This window comes from Nelumbo nucifera, chromosome 4 (genome assembly GCF_055504915.1).
Source record: "Nelumbo nucifera cultivar China Antique chromosome 4, China Antique-T2T, whole genome shotgun sequence".
Lineage (NCBI taxonomy): Eukaryota > Viridiplantae > Streptophyta > Magnoliopsida > Proteales > Nelumbonaceae > Nelumbo > Nelumbo nucifera.
The window spans coordinates 83,579,651-83,599,300 of record NC_142652.1 but is presented as its reverse complement, the minus strand read 5'-3'; the positions used below and the strand labels follow the sequence as shown (position 1 = coordinate 83,599,300).

General features: G+C 38.2%; 1 protein-coding gene across 4 annotated transcripts in view; it reads right to left on the bottom strand.

The window, feature by feature from the left end:
- LOC104606109 (mitochondrial thiamine diphosphate carrier 2) overlaps positions 1–12,242 on the bottom strand; it is a 42,830-nt gene extending 30,588 nt beyond the window's left edge. Inside the window, exons 1-2 of one of the 4 annotated variants that reach the window (XM_010271162.3) lie at positions 12,025–12,242; positions 11,573–11,794 (exon numbers count right to left, since the gene is read on the bottom strand). In XM_010271162.3, the coding sequence (XP_010269464.1) occupies positions 11,573–11,689 (117 nt within the window). In that variant the 5' untranslated portion in view covers positions 11,690–11,794; positions 12,025–12,242. Of the gene's footprint in view, positions 1–11,572; positions 11,799–11,942 lie in introns of all 4 variants that reach the window. The other 3 variants (XM_010271163.3, XM_010271165.3, XM_010271164.3) reach the window with 3 other exon arrangements.
- Positions 12,243–19,650: the final 7,408 nt, after the last annotated feature.

The following is a 19,650-nucleotide window of genomic DNA, read 5'->3' as shown; positions in this document are numbered from 1 at the left end:
TTTTATGTCCATCATAGCATATAGAAAATTGACTTATTGATTAAAAAAAACATAGAAAATTGACTTTCCAACATCTAGAGCAAAGATCTTGTTCAGATGAGTAGACAGGTCTGCACACTCTCTTGTATCTAGAAAGAGGGAACTATGGCTGCAATTTGGGTGGAATCGGGTTGAGCATTTATTAAAATTTGAATGGGCCCAGTCCAAGGGCCTGAGCCCAATGAACTGATGAAGTGTAAACTCTTCAAGTTGGGTACCTGATTCGCACCCCTAGAGAAAACTTCTATTGGAAAGTATCTCAATCAGATTAGTGCATTTGCTCAACAGTCTGGTCTCTATGCCGTGTTTGTGATGCATTTTGTTGAAGATTAATTAGTTTTATGATGTTTTTCTGAGTAGATGTTTTATGTTAGTTGTTAGATAGGAGGTGGGGACCACAGTAGTTATGTGAGTCCAAATTTTATTATGTTTTTTGAGTGTTATATATGCTGATTTATGTTTTGCCGCCCTATAAGGGCATAGTTGTCTTTGTACTGTTCTATTATTTTAGTATAAATAATAAGTGAAGGGGGCGGCCAGGTTAATTGCTCTCTTTTCTTTCAACTTCTCTTCTTCTCTTCTTCTCCTTCTCTCTTCCTTCTCTCTTCAAGAAACTACTTTCTTCCATATTTTTTAATTCAGCAGATTTTTACTTGGTATCAGAGCATTGGCTAGGGTTTCTTGAAGCATTCTCATGCAGCCCTAGATCAGCCGACTGCATGAAGTAGTAAAGGGCTGATCGATCTGCTATAGATTGCCTAGTTCTTGGAGTTTTTGGTGGGATCTAGACATCAGGAAGGTGATCTACTGTTCGGCATCAAAATTAGGAAGAACTAGAGTATGGGGGGAAGAGTCTCAGAAAAGTTGGACTCTTTGTTTTTTATCTGATCTTGGGCACCCAGGTATTGTTAGTTTTCTTTTGATTTTCTGAAGAGGGCGGTTTGGTTTCTGAAATTTTCTAGGCCTCCCGAAGTGATCGATTCACTTTTCTCTCTGTTGGGAGGCGTGGGAAGGAGAGAGATTTCCCTCAAGCTAGGGTTTTCTTCTTCCGGAAGGATTGGTTTCTATGTGTGTGGTATTAAATTATTTTTTGAAGGTCTCCAATCTATTTTTTCTTACTGTTGAACTGTTTGAAGTAAAATGGAGAGTTGGAATACCAAGATGAAATATACTAGTACTGTGGGACTGGGTGTTGGAGGTAATAGTGATATTTTTTGGTCTGGGATCATTACTATAGTAAAACTTGATGGTACAAATTATTTGGAGTTGGCACAATCAACTAAGATGGCTATTGGTGCCCGTGGAAAATTAGGGTATCTCACTAGGGAGGATAAGAAACCTGATACAGACTCTTCCCGATGGGTGCAAGAGAATTACATGGTAATGTCCTGGCTGTGTAATTCTATGTTACCTCATATTGCAAAAAATTTCCTATGGGCTAATACTGCTAAGGAGATTTGGGATGGAGTGACTAAAACCTACTCTCAGAAGCAAAATCAAGCCGGAGCCTATTTGTTAAGAAATCAGGTGATAAGTATGAAACAAGGAGAAAAACTTCTTGTCGTGTATTTCTCCATGCTGAAAACCTTATGGCAGAAAATAGATCACTTAGAAACTGTGGTATGGGAAAGTGTAAATGATGCAGCAACTTATCACAAACTGGTAGAGAGGAATAGGGTTTTTGAGTTCTTGGTAGGGCTGAACCCTGAATTTGGCATTGCTAGGCAGCATATTCTTTCTAGGGAGGTTGTGACACTCTCTCAGGCCTATGCTTTGTCTCTGGAGATGAGAGTAGGAGGAATGTAATGCTGAGACAGACTGGGATTGACCAGTCGACTATGGTTGGTACAACAAAACCCAAGTCGAATGGAGACAGGGGGAGTAGTGAGACTAGAAGGGAAGATAAGAAGGACTTGGTGTGTTATTATTGCAAGAAGCCTAAGCATACCAGGGACACTTGTTGGAAGCTTCATCCAAATCTTATGCCTGCTCGGATAAAAAACAAGAAGGGAAATACAAATGTAGCCACTACAGGAGACTCTTCAGCCCCTCTCTCCCAAACTGATTGAGAATCCATTGCAGTAGCAGCAATGAGAACAGAATTGGAGAGGTTTGGACAACTTATGAAGAAAGATTCACCCAGCTCTAGCCTTCCAGATGGACAATAGAATGCAGGAGCCAACTACACCACTTCCTTTGCACATACAGGTAGTTCATATGCAACTGCGAATCTTGCATCCACTTCAGGTAAGGAGGGACCTCCCTGGATTATAGACTCAGGAGCATCTGAGCATATGACCAATGCCCCTACCATTTTCAGTTCCTATCAGTTGTGCTCTGGTAGAGACAGAGTCTCTACAGCAGATGGTTCACATATGCCCATTGCTGGGAAGGGGATAGTTAGAGTGACCAATGATATAACTCTGTCCTTTGTTTTACATGTCCCTAGACTTCATACCAACCTATTGTCTATTAGTTCTTTGACAAAAAATTTGAATTATTCTGTGACCTTTCTTCCTGGTAATTGTGTTTTGCAGGATCTGGAGTCAAAGAAGATGATTGAGAGTGGTCGTGAGGTGAATGGAGTCTACCTTCTGGATGAGATTCCGAGACATCAGGGCCATCATGTTAGTAGCAGCAGTAGTAGTGGGTCAGAGTCAATAAACCAGATTATGCTTTGGCACAATCGCATGGGACATCTTTCTTTTAGTTCTTTGAAATGTCTTTTCCCAAAATTGTTTGAGTTTGTTCAATTATCTACTTTAGAGTGTGAGAGTTGTCAGTTAGGAAAGCATTATAGACAGTCTTTTAAATCAAGTAATAAAAGAAGTACTTCTGCTTTTAATATTGTTCACACTGATGTATGGGCGCTATATCAAATCCCTTCCATGGGAGGGTTCCGTTACTTTCTCTTGTTTGTGGATGATTATACACAATATTCTTTGATATATTTGATGAGATCACGCAATGAGGTTCCTAACTTAGTACGACAATTCCACCAGATAGTTCTCACACAATTTGGAGTGAGAACTAAGGTTTTAGATCAGATAATACCAGAGAGTACTTTGAGAAGGACCTAACCACGTATCTCTTAGAACATGGTGTAGTTCATCAGAGCAGTTGTGCATATACACCGCAACAGAATGGAGTTGTTGAGAGGAAAAACAGACACATTGTGGAGGTGACAAGGAGTCTTATGGTGTGTGCTTCAGTTCCTGTGCAGTTCTGGGGAGATGCAGTTCTTACAGCCGTACATGTGATTAACCGTATTCCTTTACGGACTTTGGGGTTTAAGGTGCCATTTAGCCTTCTTTTTTCAGATGGAGAGATATTTCATATACCTCTGAGGATTTTTTGTTGTGTTTCTTTTGTTCACATTCTTGGCCCTCATTGCAAGAAATTGGATCCTAAGGCCAAGAAATGTGTTTTTCTTGGATATGCTCAGAACCAAAAGGGGTATTGCTGTTATGACCCAGTGTCGAGGAGCATATTTGTCACTATTGATGTTACCTTTTTTGAATCCACATTCTTCTTCTCGAGTGGTTCTCCTCAGGGGGAGAGTTTTGGGGAGGAGAACTCACAATCTGTTCCTCTTCCTATTTCTGTGGTGCCTTCATCAGTTCAGCCACCACCTGCACCATCAGTTCAGCCAGCATCGGTTCAGCCAGCACCTGCACCTCCAGTTTCATTACCTGAGCCACTACGGGCAGCCTCACAGCAATATCAGCGCCGACAGATGATGGTTGATTCCACACATCCTCGACCCACACCACTCTCTGTCAGTCCTTCTGAAACTCCAGATTCGGCAGATACAGTTCCAGGTATTCCTCTTGAGCCTGAGCTTGTTATGTTTTCTGATGATAATGTTTATGTCCCTAACACCATTGTTGCAGATGATCCCACTAACCTTGATCTTCCCATTGCACTTCGTAAGGGGAAGAGAAAGTGTACAGCCCACTACATTTCACACCATCTTTCCTACAGTGCCTTATCACCCTCCTACCGTGCTTTTCTTTCTTCCCTGGATTCTATGTCTATACCCAGGAATGTTACTGAGGCTCTCTCCAAACCTGAGTGGAAAATAGCCATGCAAGATGAGATGGATGCTTTGGTCAAAAACCAAACTTGGGAAATAGTTGATCTCTCCCCAGACAAGGAGACAGTCGAATGTCGATAGGTATTCACAGTGAAGTATAAGGCCGATGGCAAGATAGAGAGGTACAAGGCAAGGTTGGTAGCAAAAGGGTAATACTCAGACCTATGGTGTTGATTATCTGGAAACCTTTGCACCAGTAGCTAAGATGAGTTCAGTTTGTATCCTCTTATCTCTAGCAGCCACCTATTCATGGCCCTTGTTCCAGCTTGATGTCAAAAATGCTTTCCTCAATGGTGACTTACAGGAGGAGGTATATATGGACATTTTTTTGATGAATAATAATAAGTTTATTGATTCAGAAGCAACTTTAGAGTGAGTTCATACATCATCCCAACGAGAGGCACGAGCTGCAGCCCCTCCTTGAATCTTACAAGTAAACTAGGAAAGAAAAACAAGAATCACAACTGAGCCCAAAATAATTCTTCCCTATTTACCCCTTGCTTAGCTAACACATCTGACAAAGTATTTGCTGATCTCCCCACCCACTGTACAGTGACCAACATATTCCTTGTCAACCAACTAAATTTCTTCATTTCATTCTTGTATCGCCACATAGCCTTCTCAGAAGTTTTCAACCAACCCACCACCACTTTGGAATCCCCCTCGATTATTAGGTGTTGTACCCCCAGCTGGTTTGCAAATTGCACCCCTTGTACAGCAGCTAAAAGTTCTGCCCTGATGGAGTTTCCAATTCCCAAGGGACCTGAGTAGAGCAACAAAATCTCTCCCTTCTCATTTCTCAAAGCACCCCCCACTCCAGATAATCCTGGATTACCCATGCTGTTTCCATCGAAGTTCAACTTTATTGAGCCTTCGGGTGGAGGAGACCATCTTGTAATTGATTTGTCCTTTAAAGATGAACACCTTGCTACTGCTAACCAATTTCTCCAAAGGTCATTAAAGGAGAATTGATGGAAGATTTCCAAGGTCTTCAGCCAATGTATTGCCCTGTTTAACACACAGTCTTTCAAATCTTGGCTATTCCTTTCCTTGTCTTGAAAAATTTTGAGATTCCTTTCTTCCCAAAGAGTCCAAGTCAAAGCAGCACGAGCACATCTCCACATAAATCTCCCTATTTTTGTAGGCCAATAAAAGGTAGAATGGTTGAAGAGCATGTGAACTTCTGCTGGTAGACTCCAACTACTCCCAAACAACGAAAGTAGCCAAGCCCAAAGGTTTGCAGAAAAGGGACAAGATACTAGTAGATGGTAACAATCCTCACCGTGAGCTCTACAGAGGATACACCAATTAGGAGAAATACAAAGAAAAGGCCTTCTCTTTTGTAGGTTGTCTAAAGTGTTTACTTTCCCATGGAATACTTCCCAACAAAAAGCCATAATTTTTGGGGGGACTGGCCTACACCAAATTTCTTTTGACGGAAAGGGTTGGTGAGTAGAAAGTTGAGAGATGGACTTGAAGAAAGAAGCACAAGAGAAGGCTCCATTGGGTCTAGGAGTCCAAACTCTCTTATCTGGCTTGGAGGGATCCAAACAAACCTGATTAAGACAACCAAGCAAAATAGAAAGAGACTCAATTTCAGCATCCCTAAGTCCTCTACGAAACCCAAAATCCCAAGTAGGACCTAAGGGTGTTCCCAAAGGTGAAACAAATTTTGAGACCACCTCTTTTTTGTACAAAGAAATAGAAAAAAGCAAAGGGAACAAGTCCTTTAACGGTGAGTCTCCTACCCAAATATCCTCCCAAAAAATAACAGAGTTGCCAGAACAAACTTCATACCTGATAAAATTGAGGAATTGAGGAAGGGTGTTGTGAATAGCCTTCCACGGTGCTGCTAGGTATATATGGGCATTCCACTAGGCTTTTATGAAAATGTTGGTAAAGGAAAGGTGTGCAGACTCAGAAAATTTTCTATATGGACTGAAACAGTCACCTAGGGCTTGGTTTGATAGGTTCAGAGGGGCACTCATCCGTTTTGGATACACACAGACACAGTCTGATCACACCCTCTTTGTGAAGAGGAGAGATGCTTTGGTGCCAATTCTGATTGTGTATGTGGATGATATAATGGTGACAGAAAATGATCTGGAGGAGATTGATGATCTCAAAAAATCATTGCAACAAGAATTTGAGATCAAAGATCTTGGTGAGCTCAAATACTTCTTAGGGATTGAAGTTGCAAGATCCAAGCATGGGATCTTCATTTCACAGAGAAAGTATGTATTTGACCTACTGTGAGAGACTGGGAAGCTGGGGACCAAACCAGCAGACACTCCTATTGATCCAAATCACATAATTAATGGTGTGGATGGTGAATTGTTAAAGGATGTGGGGAGATATCAAAGAATGGTGGGCCGACTACTGTATTTGTGTATGACACGACCAAATATTTCTTTATGCTGTCAGTGTTGTGAGTCAATACATGCATGCACCTCGGGTTCAGCACTAGGAAGCTATTGAGAGAATACTTGCATATCTGAAAAAGCACCCTGGCAGAGGCATTCTTTTCTCAAATCATGAAAATTTGAAACTAGAATCCTATACAGATGCAGACTGGGCAAGATGCTTAGATGACAGGAGGTCTACATCAGGAATGTGTACCTTTGTTGGTGGAAACTTGATCTCCTGGAAGAGTAAGAAGCAAGCGGTTGTGGCAAGGTCAAGTGCAGAGGCCGAGTATAGATCCATGGCTCATGGTGTCTCAGAACTTCTTTGGGTTAGATCTCTTTTGAGTGAGATTGGGGTGAAAGCAAAGGAACCTATGATGTTATACTATGACAATTAGGCTGCAATCAATATTGCCCACATTCCAATTCAGCATGATAGGACAAAACACATTGAAGTTGATAGACACTTTATAAAAGAAAGGGTAACAACCGGAGAAGTTTGTTTGCCTTATGTCTCTTCAGAGTTGCAGCTAGTTGATGTTCTCACTAAAGGGGTGGCAAGGAACAAGCTTGAACATGATCTACGCAAGTTGGGAATGTGTGGCATTTACTCCCAACTTGAGGGGGAGCGTTGAAGATTAATTAGTTTTATGATGTTTTTCTGAGTAGATGTTTTATGTTAGTTGTTAGATAGGAAGTGGGGACCACAGTAGTTATGTGAGTCCAAATTTTATTATGTTTTTTTGAGTGTTATATATGTTGATTTATGTTTTGCCGCCCTATAAGTGAAGGGGGCAGCCAGGTTAATTGCTCTCTTTTCTTTCAACTTCTCTTCTTCTCCTTCTCTCTTCCTTCTCTCTTCAAGAAACTACTTTCTTTCATATTTTTTAATTCAGCAGATATCTACTCATTTTATTGTTCTGATTACTTTCTTATAGGGTCTCTAAGTAATAAACCCAATTGACCTTATTATTAATCAGGTTTATTGGGTCTGACCTAATAAGACCTTATTATAATTGATAGGCCTTTAGCCTGATAATTTGACAATAGTTGTAGTGCAGACACAGAGGTAGGGCAAGAATCCTAGAGAAACAAACCACTTTTCTCTCATTTCCTCATCCAAGGCTATTTCATAATTTTTGTGTATTTTGGATTTTGGTACTTTTGAGTTTTTAAATTTATTTTCTAGTTTGTGACCATCTGAGAAATAGATTAGTCATTCTAAAGAGTCTTAGTTTATCAAATCTAATAGGAGAGCATTTGAAAAGTTGAAAATGCAATCACGCCATTCTTCTTTCATCCTACTTTTAAGAGGCCAAAACTTGTCTATTTTATATGCCTTTTGGTGTCATTAGATAGATAATTAAGTTATCTATATCCAGCATGATCAAGATCTTGTAAACCCAATGTATTTTGACTTGCCAATCTTTATTGCATGCTTGTTACTTTATATGGCTCCATGGGGCTACACTATAGGGGGTAGTCTATCACCCAAACCCATAACCCACCCAACCCTGGTGTAGGCGTGATTTGATCCCAAGCCTCCACTACAACCAGTTGATATGGCCTTAAGCCTTATCGTCTGTCCAGTTGGCACCTTGCTACTTCAATTATATTTTGAACATCTTCATTCCACTGCTAGTTTCTTCATCACTTGGTCATTTTCCTTTAAATTCTCCTAAAATGTATTTTGCTACTTTTTTTATAAAGATGGTCATTTCAAGCCACATATCATTAGTCTCTTCATCTAAATTCTATGTTCCTTCTGCTAATAATCTGCCTCTAATTGTACTAGCTTTTCTCCGTTTAGATTAGCCCACCCAATTCTTGGGCACCTATGTTCCACTCTATTTCCCTTTCTTGTTTTTAATACACACTTCTACCACCATTAATTTATGTTGTGTGGTTAAGTTTTCCCCTTGAATAGCTTAATTGTTCTATTAAATACTAATTATATAACAATGTTGTGTTTGAGATGTTGAAATTAATAATTTGCCATGATTTGAGAGAGAGAAATAATGTTATTAATAAAGAGAGAGAGAGAGAGAGAGTTGCTACTTTATTTATAAAAAAAAAGAGAGTTGCTACTTATATGCTGGTCATACGGATACTTGGGATTGAATCTCGCCTACACTTGGGTTGGGGGATGGGCAACCCCCCATTGTGTAGCCCTTCAAAAAGAAATCAAAAGAAAGTTGCTACTTCTCACATTCTATGCATGTGGGTTGGTATATAAAACTAAGAAATTAACCTAGAATATAGTTTTATTTCCTTTGCAAAATTCTATCGCCTAGGCAATGCTTATGTGACCAAGCACTCCCCTATCACCTAGAATCACCTATATGCCTTGACAACCAGGATAGATGGAGCAGTGAATGATATTATGATAATATAATCCCAATCAAAATAAATAATTTGGAATCTTGAACCTCACAACTCTGTCAAAATGGAAAACTAGGGCAAAGTTTTCTACACTCATTCTTTAAGGCCTCATTCATTTTCTAGGAAATAGGGGCAGGTAAGTTGGTAGGTCCCATGGAAAAGAAATAAACCCATGTTTGTTTTCCGGTATTAGTGGGTCCTACAGAAAAGAATCTCATTTACCTGGGGAAGTAATACTCTCCTTAGACTTTGGTAAATTACTTACCCATGTCGAATATCGCTAATACATGATGGGACAATATTGCCCCTTCAATAATGTTATTTTTTTGGATAAATCAGTCATTGTACACTTTTACTGGGGAATAAAAAGAACACTGATAAGTGATCTTATCTAGGTAAGTATTTCCCAAGAAACACTTGTGCAGATAAGTGCATTTACCCAAGCAAGTCATTTAATGAGAAGCAAGCGAGGCCTAATTGGTAACAAATTAGAAAGTTTTACTAAAAATACAAGAAGAGCATAAGCTTACAAGAGAAATTCCACCACAAGAGGAAAGGTTGGGCCTATATCCCCCCCCCCTTCCAACCCAAGGTACAATGCAACCCAATAAGTCTACACAAGTAGAGCAAAACCCCAATGCAACTCAAACAAATGTGAGTTTATTGAACACTTCAAACACGATGGTTTTCATTGTAGAACTTTTATTTTCATAAGAATAAGATATGGTAATTATAGTCCTTCACATAGTTGTCAAGGCGACGCCTAGGCGGGCACCTAAGCAACAAGGCGCCCTTGGAGTCTCGCCTCACCTAATCGCCAAGCAGTTTTCGATAGCGTGTTATAACAAACTTTTATATTCTTAATTTTTTTAGGTTATAATTATAAAATAGACATTTTTAAACTAAAATTATTCATTTTGTGTGTTTATATACTAATTTCATTTTATTTTCTTATTTGTTAGGATTTAATCACCACAAACATTGATAAATGCTGTATTGAACCCTCAAAGACTTCAAAACCTGAACCAATAAGTAAGAAAAAACATAAAATGTTGTCCAATCAACACGTTTCTTTTCTTCTTTTCCTATAACAGAAATAGGGGTCCAGCCCCTATATTTTTCAAATTTTCTTTTCTTTCTTCCTTTTCTTCTCATGAATATGTTGGAATATGTTGATTTTCTATACTTTAACATTAAGTTTATACTTTTCTTATGAAAATTCTGGATATTTATTAAGGAAATATGACTATGGAACCTAGGGAACTACCCTAGGATACATGTTTTTACTTAAAAAAATCCATCACCTAGACGACTAGGCGCCCCCCTGTCGCCTAGCCTCGCCTTGGCGCCTTGAAAACTATGTTCCATAAGATCTCACTCTAGATTTAAAACAATATCTCCCTCTTCTGCTCATAACTTGAACCCAGCAAACTTCTTTCCACATCTATTAGTGCACTATCTTATTGAACTATGAAAAAGTTTTATTGGATCCTTAGAAGGTTTAAACACCATCATTGATAGTCTTATGAAATATGCGATTGACAGGGCATTTTTTATATGACAATAACTTGATACTGGCTAGTGCTTCTGATTTGGTTGAGCTATCTGTTCATAATTTTTGTGTATCACCATACTCTTCTCATGTACAGTTTTTCTACATAAATTATTATTAGTACACTTAACATCCCCTACCCCCCAATATGGTTGAATTTTCAATTAATAGCAGTTTATTGATGAATTCCCCCCCCCCCCCCCCCCCCCCCCCCCCCCCCCCCCCCCCCCCCCCCCCCCCCCCCCCCCCCCCCCCCCCCCCCCCCCCCCCCCCCCCCCCCCCCCCCCCCCCCCCCCCCCCCCCCCCCCCCCCCCCCCCCCCCCCCCCCCCCCCCCCCCCCCCCCCCCCCCCCCCCCCCCCCCCCCCCCCCCCCCCCCCCCCCCCCCCCCCCCCCCCCCCCCCCCCCCCCCCCCCCCCCCCCCCCCCCCCCCCCCCCCCCCCCCCCCCCCCCCCCCCCCCCCCCCCCCCCCCCCCCCCCCCCCCCCCCCCCCCCCCCCCCCCCCCCCCCCCCCCCCCCCCCCCCCCCCCCCCCCCCCCCCCCCCCCCCCCCCCCCCCCCCCCCCCCCCCCCCCCCCCCCCCCCCCCCCCCCCCCCCCCCCCCCCCCCCCCCCCCCCCCCCCCCCCCCCCCCCCCCCCCCCCCCCCCCCCCCCCCCCCCCCCCCCCCCCCCCCCCCCCCCCCCCCCCCCCCCCCCATTCTGCAATAAATTGTATCCACTTTTCAGAGCTAAAGGTTATCTTCCAGAAGTATTATAAGATCATATTAAATTGTGAATGAGGCAATCATGAGGTTAATGGCCGTGAAACTGAAGGGAAATGGTTCCTTTGGTAAGAAAAGAAGAGAAACTTTTCTTTTAGGGGAATGATGTAGTTTCTGGACTAAATTATAGGAAAAGACAATGTTCTATCTTCCACGTGGTAAACTTTGTTCTGAACTGCACTTTCCAATTTTTCAGCTCTTGCCTATGCTGCTGCTATTCTTTTCTTTCATTCCTTCTTGTTTCACTTTATTGGCAATATTAAAGTAAATTCCCAATTTAGTTGTGCATATGTATGAATAGAATAATGAAAGAACACTTTAATCAATCAACACAACTTACCTGAAATCTAATCTTGATAACATCAAGCGGCGATGTTAACGTCCGGGAAATGCCGCCGGATATTGCACCCGCCGTGGCATCTATCAACGCCCGTTTGAGCTGACTCGGCTCTTCCATCAACCGAAAACCAAACCAGATGAGCTAAAACTTACTTCCCATATCAAAAGCAGAGCCGCCAAAGAACGGTCTCGAATCACCAATTTAAATCAACGAAACGAAAACCTAACTTTGTTCCAAAAGAAAACAAAAATTAAAAACACAACAACAACATGACCCAAATTCACGCCGTTAAGGACAAAAGAACATGAACTAATAACGGTCAAGAATCCGGAATATTTGTAAAAACGAGAATTAGGGTTCCACGAGATACTCATGAATCGTGAAGGGCTACTGAAGAGTGAAGATCGGTGACGGTGAGATGTTGATAAAGGAAAGTGAGAGCAACCATGTACCCTAATAAACGCGCAATGATCGAAGGAAATACATGATCCGCCATTAAGGTGAGCAGAGAATCTTTACTTGCCGCCTTGAACGCCGACGAGAAAGAACCCCGACCGAGTTGGATGTGCTTAGAGTGAGAGGGGGAAAATAATAAAAAAGAACGCCGGGAAAATGAAGAAACGGTGACCGTTTAAAGAGAAGCAAAGGTGAAAGGACTACTCTTCTCTGTCTGACGCTCTCTCTTTGTTTTATCTCAACGTTGTCTGCTAACGGCTTGTTTGGATCACTTCTTACATTCTTACCCAAAAAATTCGGCCGCGTTTGGCAAATCTTTCCGCGCGGGCTTGAATTCTGGGCATTTTCTGTTTGATAATAAAAAGATCTATCGATAAAAAACTCCAGCCCATAAAAGATGCTAAATCTCTGAATTTGGGCTTTTTAGTCCCGGTCACACTTGGGAAAATGGGTTATCTTTTCACAAAAAACTATTTGAATGTGTAACCGAGACCTAGCAATAGAATGTAGGGCCTATTTTAGAAAAATGTATATAGGATTCACCTTAAAAAATGTATATGAGTCCATATACATGTCCACACATGGACCCACATGCATGTTTAATGGTATGTTGGACCCATCTTGTAAAATGTATATGGCCCCTGTATTCCCCGTATACATGTTCACCAATAATATATAGGATCCACCTTAAAAATTGTATATGGGCTTCACATACATATCCACACATGGACCCCACATGCATGTCCATAAAAAATAGAACACTTTGCAAGTTCCTCGCAAAACGTGAAGACACCAGGCGTCCCCGTAATCATGTGAATTACATATACACGAGTGGAGAGCCTTAATTGTCGTTAGTCACCATTCCGTTAGCCCCCACCACCCACCACCACGAGTATTCTTCCTCTGCAAGTCTTGGCGCCCTCCACGAGTTGTAGTATTTTCTCCGACGGATGGCGATTTCATCTGCGATATACGAAGTCTCCCTACGATCACAGACGAAACGTGACTAACAACTCTGTTGATTTCTCTTTTACTGCTTAAATTCTTACCCCTGTTCCTTTTCACGAAGGACCCAAACTAATAGATAGCAAAGCTACGATTCCTCGTCGTCGTTGCTCTGCTAGAGACAGAGTCGTCTATTCCATTGTCCGTTCTATCGATATTTATTTACTGAGATAACAAAGCTAACAACGACAGATTTTCTTTTTAAATAAAAAATAAAAAAAATAAAGAAATCCCACATCTCTTTTCTTCTCAAGCTCATCATTTCCTTCCTTCCCGCATCAAACCAATCATTTACAATCCCAAAGTCCCAACTTGACCAAGCTTGCTACTACTACTACTTCTCGATTTGCTTTGCCAAATTCAACGTTTTTTCGGAACACCAGCCCTAATTTTCCTTCTGAAACTCTTCCTACTTGTCTTGTAATTCTTATGGCTCAGCTCTTCAGATCCAGGTCTTGTGGACCTGGACGGATATCGGTGTTGGAGTTGTCCCCTCCGACTCCGTCATTATATCTAACTGAACGAAGACGAAGAAGGAGAGGAAGATGATGACGGTGACGATTACTTTGCAAATCCAATATCCACTCCATTGATAATTCCTGCAGGGAGAGAGGGAGGTGCCAGAGATGAGCGCCATCATTTCCCAATTCTGGAAATTTTGCTAGCGGCGTTAAAGAAGTCGTTGGTGACATGTAGCATGGAAAGGGAGGATATTAGCTGGCCTACCAATGCCAGGCATGTCTCCCACCTTACCTTCGATCGCTACAATGGCTTTCTAGGTTTGCCCATTGAGTTCGAGACTGATGTCCCTTCCAGGGTCCCCAGCGCCAGGTTTCACTCTCATACTCTGTTTGTGCCTCTATTTGTTTGCTTCTTATGCTCAAACTCTGCGTCTTCTCTTTACAAAAATCCTAAAGCTATAACTGCAGTGATAAACATTCCATGCTTTTGGTTTATTGTTTTGTCATATTCCAGTAGTTTTTGCCAAAATATTTCCAAACTATGTAATTTCTCTTTCCTTTCGGGTACAGTTGTCAGTCTCGTTTCGTCTGTGTTCACAGGGAGACTTCGTATCATCGCCGGTGAAATCGCCGTTCACCAGTACTACTAGGGTTTAGTAGGGACTTAGCGGGAAACAACAAGAAATTAAAAATAAGACTTGCAGAGGAGGAATACTCGGTGGTGGGGTGGGGGTTAACGGGATGGCTCCTAACGACAATTAAGGCTCCCACTTTCACGTTTTGCGAGGAATTTGCGAGGCGCCAGGCAATGAGGAGCAGATCCGGACTCATAAAAAATATATCAACCAAAGAGTTTTTGGTTTAATCAACCAAAGTTCATCCTGTCGTCGGATCAGATCTTGTAATAAATCTTCTGCAAAACAATTGCCAAAGAGGCAGAAGACAAGGGCCAAAAAAATCATTTTATACGGATCAAACAATTGCCAAACAGGCAGAAGACAAGGGCCAAAAAATCCATTTTATACGGATCACGTGTTCAAATTTGATTGTATCAAGTAGCCCGTTGTACTTGTACAGACCTATTTATAGCAGAGTCGATGTGCTCACGGGAACGTATTCACACCGTTCGTACAGTCCCTGACGGTTTTGTATTGAGAATATCTCCTGTTTTATAAGTACGGAGATATTCTCAACGTACCGTGTAAAAGGCTGTGCGCACGGTTTATGAGCACCGAAGCCGCTCTCGATTCGAGTGGATTCACATTGTTGCATAAAGAATTTTAATATCGCCACGTGTCTTTACGACATTGGAAGCTCCTTACAAGATAGCAACACGTGTACGGCTGAAGTTGTTAAGTAAGTAAGGGCCCATCCATTATTTGTCATGGAATTTTCTGCCCACACTTCACCAAATAAAAGGTCGCTGACATATTACACGTGCTTAGCTTTGACAATTTTCTCTTAGACAATAACGTCCTTCAAACGAGTCGGACGGAATCCGATATATACCTATACAAAAATATACAACAATACTAATCTTACAAAAAATACACATCGGATTCAACTATTAATCTATCATACCGGAAAAAAAATTTACCGCTAATCAAATCGTATAAGGTGGTATTGCCCTCAAATTAATGGTTTTATTTTTTTAATTTTTGGTAATTTATCATACTTATTAGAAATTATGTTAATCCATTTTTGGTAATTATGAAAAAATTATTGCTACTTTATTTTGGTTATTTTCTTGGCTAATCTCTGTTCATTAAATGTAATTTTCTTATTTATAGCTTAAATTATATATAAATAAAAAATTAAATATAATTACTTTTAATTATAGATTAAAATTTAATTATATTACTTACAATTTCAAATCTAATTTAATTAATATTTAAAATAAAATTTAAATTATAACTTACATTTATTAACAAATTAAAAACTGGTAATTAATGAACAAAGAAAATATTAATATTATAAATACAGTATTTTTATAAACACTATTAATTAATAAAAACTGTAATTAATAATATTGCAATTATTGAAAATACTGTAAAATATGGTTAATTATTAATATTGTAATTATTAAAAGTACTATATTAATTAAAAATATTATTAATTAATAAATTCAGTATTTTAGTAATTACTTATAATTAACTAATAATACTGTAATTATTAAAAATACTATATTAATTAAAAGTACAGTTAAAACTGTTACTTATTAAAATACTGTAATTATTTAATTACTGTTAATTAATAAATATTGTAATTGTTAATACTGTTTTTAAATAAATTATAACTTTCATTATATTAATTAATAAATACATTATTTAGTATTGTTTTTAATAAATATTGGTAATTATTTAAAAATACTGATAATTAATAAATACATTATTTTTAATAAATATGGTTAATACTGTTAATTATTAAAAATATTGTAATTATTATTAATACTGTAAATTTTAAAATAGAGTACTTATTATTACTACTCTTTTTTAATTGTAATATAAATGCATTAAATTAAGAGGCCTTGGAAAACCAAAAGTCTCTCTCTCTAATAGTGTGCAGCTTTATTAATTCTAATCAAGATAAGCAATGATTACTTTTTTATATTGAGAAAATAGATAAATAGCTTCTCTCAAAAAAAGTAATTTTAATGGTTATATTTTGTTTAGTTTTTAGTAATTTGTCATGTTTATTGGAAAATCACGTTAATCCATTTTGGTAGTTTCTTGGATAATTTTTGGTAATTATGACTAAATTATTAGTACTTTATTTTAGGTTATTTTTTGACTAATTTCTGTTCATTAAATATAATTTGTTGCTAGTTATAGCTTAAATTAGATTTAAACAAATAATTTAAATAATACTGTATTACAATTTCAAATATAATTTAAATAATATCTAAAATACAATTTAAATTATAACTTAAATTAATTAACAATTTAAAAAGCTTTTAGTTAATGAATTAATATAATATTAATATTTTAATAAATACAATATTTTAAAAAACACTACTAATTAATAAATGCTATAATTAATAATACTGCAATTATTGAAAATGCTATAAAACACGATTAATTATTAATACTGTAATTATGAAAAATACTGTTAATAAAAAATGTATTATTTTAATAAATAATGTTAATTAATTAATTAAAATACTATAATTATTAAAAATGCTATATCAATTAAAAATACTGTTAATTAATAAATTCTCGAGGCGGAGCAGTAGTGGAGCGAGGGGAAGCTAAAGGTAAGGAAGCAAGTATGTGAGTCAATTCCCATATCCTTCTCTGGGTCTTTGTTTTAGATTTTAGTTATACGATTCTGGAATAGAGGCTATGCAATGTCAGGCTGTTTGGGTTTATCTTCCTTAAGGCTCATTGGAAAGAGTACAAATAAAAATATATAAAATGTAAATACATACAAAATATAAGGTTTTGCATCTTACATATTTGTATTTTTACTCCTTCCAAACTCAGCCTATCGGGGAAAATCAGTTATAGATTCAAAAAGATGATTGATCAAAGAACCTAAAGATTATCCACATTTGGATTAATGATTGGCTGTGTTTGATAGCAATGCAAATAAATTTGCACTGATGCAAAATCATAACAGTGCAAATGATTTAAGTGTAAATTCTGCTCTATTTTTGTTTCAAATTTTAACTTATTTTGTTTGAATGCAATACAATTTATTTGCACTGCAACGAAATACAGGAATTTCATTTTTTACATTTTGAACAGTCGGTTATGAATTTTTAAATTTGACAAATCAATCAACCCCATGCATTATTGCTATTTTTTAATTAGGTGTGGTTGGTTATGGTTGAATTTTGTTATATTGTCGTCGTTGGGACCACTATTGCCTCAATCGGGTTAGGAAGACAAGGTATTTGGATCGGATATATCATGGGTTACCCAATTCGAATCTAGACCCCTTGGCCCAAATAATTAATCTAAGACAATTACACTTAATTACAATTAATAATCAGTTAATTAGTTTAAGTGGGTAATTAATAGTTAAATTACGGTAATTTAATTGCTATCACTAATTTAAATAACTAATTATTAATTTATGTAATTACTGAAATTTTTGTGAAGCAGTGATTTTTAATTTGTAGTAATTAAATTACTGTAAATAACTAAAATTTTAGTAATTTACATAATTAAAAACTATTAATTTACATAATTATTGAAGATTATATAACTTTAATTAATGAAAATTATTTTAATTTTAAATTTCTTATTAATGTAAAATTAATAATTACTGAAAATTTTAATAATTTCTGTAATTATGTAAATTGCATAATTTTCAATAAAAGTAATAAATTTTAATGTATGTTTTTCAATTACTAAAAGTTACATTATTCCAATGTTTATGTAATATTTAATTATGTAAATTATTGAAATTACCATATTTTTATTATGTAATTAACTAACTTATTGAAAATTATCATCATTTATGTAAATAACTAAAATTTATCATAACTTATGTAGCATAAAAATAATTGATGAGGGATAATTTGGCCCATCCAATGATGTGACGACACGTGGAGTGACGGAATGATGTGATGATACCTCAGCGATCCTAGTCACCTCGGGACACTTTGGGTCACCCAGCTAGATCGAGGTCCGAGTAGCTTAATTGTATGCACCGACATGCCGAGGTGCCACACAATCTCTTTCTAGAAGCAAGCCAATTGTCTCCAATCTCCTTGGGATCACAGCATACATCAACGGATCTTATCTTTTCCCCGCCCAATTCAGATGGACCTGGATAAGCCTTATTAGTTTACTCGGAGTCCATCTTCGGGTGTGAAACTAACTACGGACTAGATGGGCCAACAATCTCGGACACGCATCGTGAGGCCCATGGCAACTTGCCTATATAAAGGCCTCACCTCCAGCCTCACAAGATACGTGCGATTTAGCTCTCGAATTCCCTTACAATTAAGCTCTCAGCTTTCTCAAATCTCCATATCGCTAACTTAAGCATTGGAGTGTCCACACCAGGTATAGCACCTCGAACACTCTAATAGCCTTATTTTGTAGCTTGACCAAGTGACATCACTAGCCTGATGTTTGAACTGTTCTCCAACAGGGAACTACTAGATCACGCTACATCAATAATTGTTGTAATTTACTTAGTTCATGAATTTTAATTGTCTTGCCTTGGACATTTGACAATGATCAAGCAAAAACTATAATCTTTTCACTATGTGGACATTTTATTTGTAAATAAAACTTTTAATTGTCCTGCACATAATGTGGCTCACCAAGCAAAACCCCATTTGTAGGATTGTTTTACTACACAAAATCCTTTGTTCATGCTTTTTAGTCCATTCTCCTTCTTTTCTCAGCAACCATGCATTTGATATGAATTAACCCTATTGTAGTTCCCAAATCAATTGCATTATCTGCATTACCAGTAACACATACCTTTATTCATCTTTGTCTCATATTTGTCCTTACCATTCCAAGAACAAACTTAATTTGCCTTTTTTACTAAAACATTTTTAAGTTAAAAGATTAACTAAATGTAAAATCAGATATTTTAGAATATTCCTATACGCATTCCTTCCATGGTTTGACAAATAATGGGTGTCTTTGATACCGGAAGCAAGGAGAGAGTGATAGAATAGGAAAGAGTAATTTAGTCATATAAAATATTAACTTTTTGTCCCACCATTGTTTTTTGCAATTTGATTACAAACGTATTTTTCAATCAATGAAACATTGTTAATTTTGGGTTTTTTACAAACTAAATAATCAATGTGTCATTTGACAAGTCTTTTTTGAAAGATCTTCTGGTAGACCTGACAGTCAAAAGACGATGTGACCTTTTGCATTAAGATTTTAGCAGCCAGGAGACCGTTTTGTTAAGGCACATCTTCCCATACGTCTTTCCGCATGAAGACGTGATGAAAAAAGTCGAAAAACTCCATTTGAAGCTTCCCAAAAATAGCCCAAAATGGGTTTCGTGAGTCTTTTCGGGGCATCAAATTTTGGCAACTAGATTTTTTCCCAACCAAACGGGAAAAGACCAAAACACAATCTGTCAGGCTTCTAAACATCCGAAAGCCCATGCGAAAAGACACGCCAAATGGGGCCCAAGTCTGGTCAATTAAAATAAATGACCAATGAAAGCCGAAAA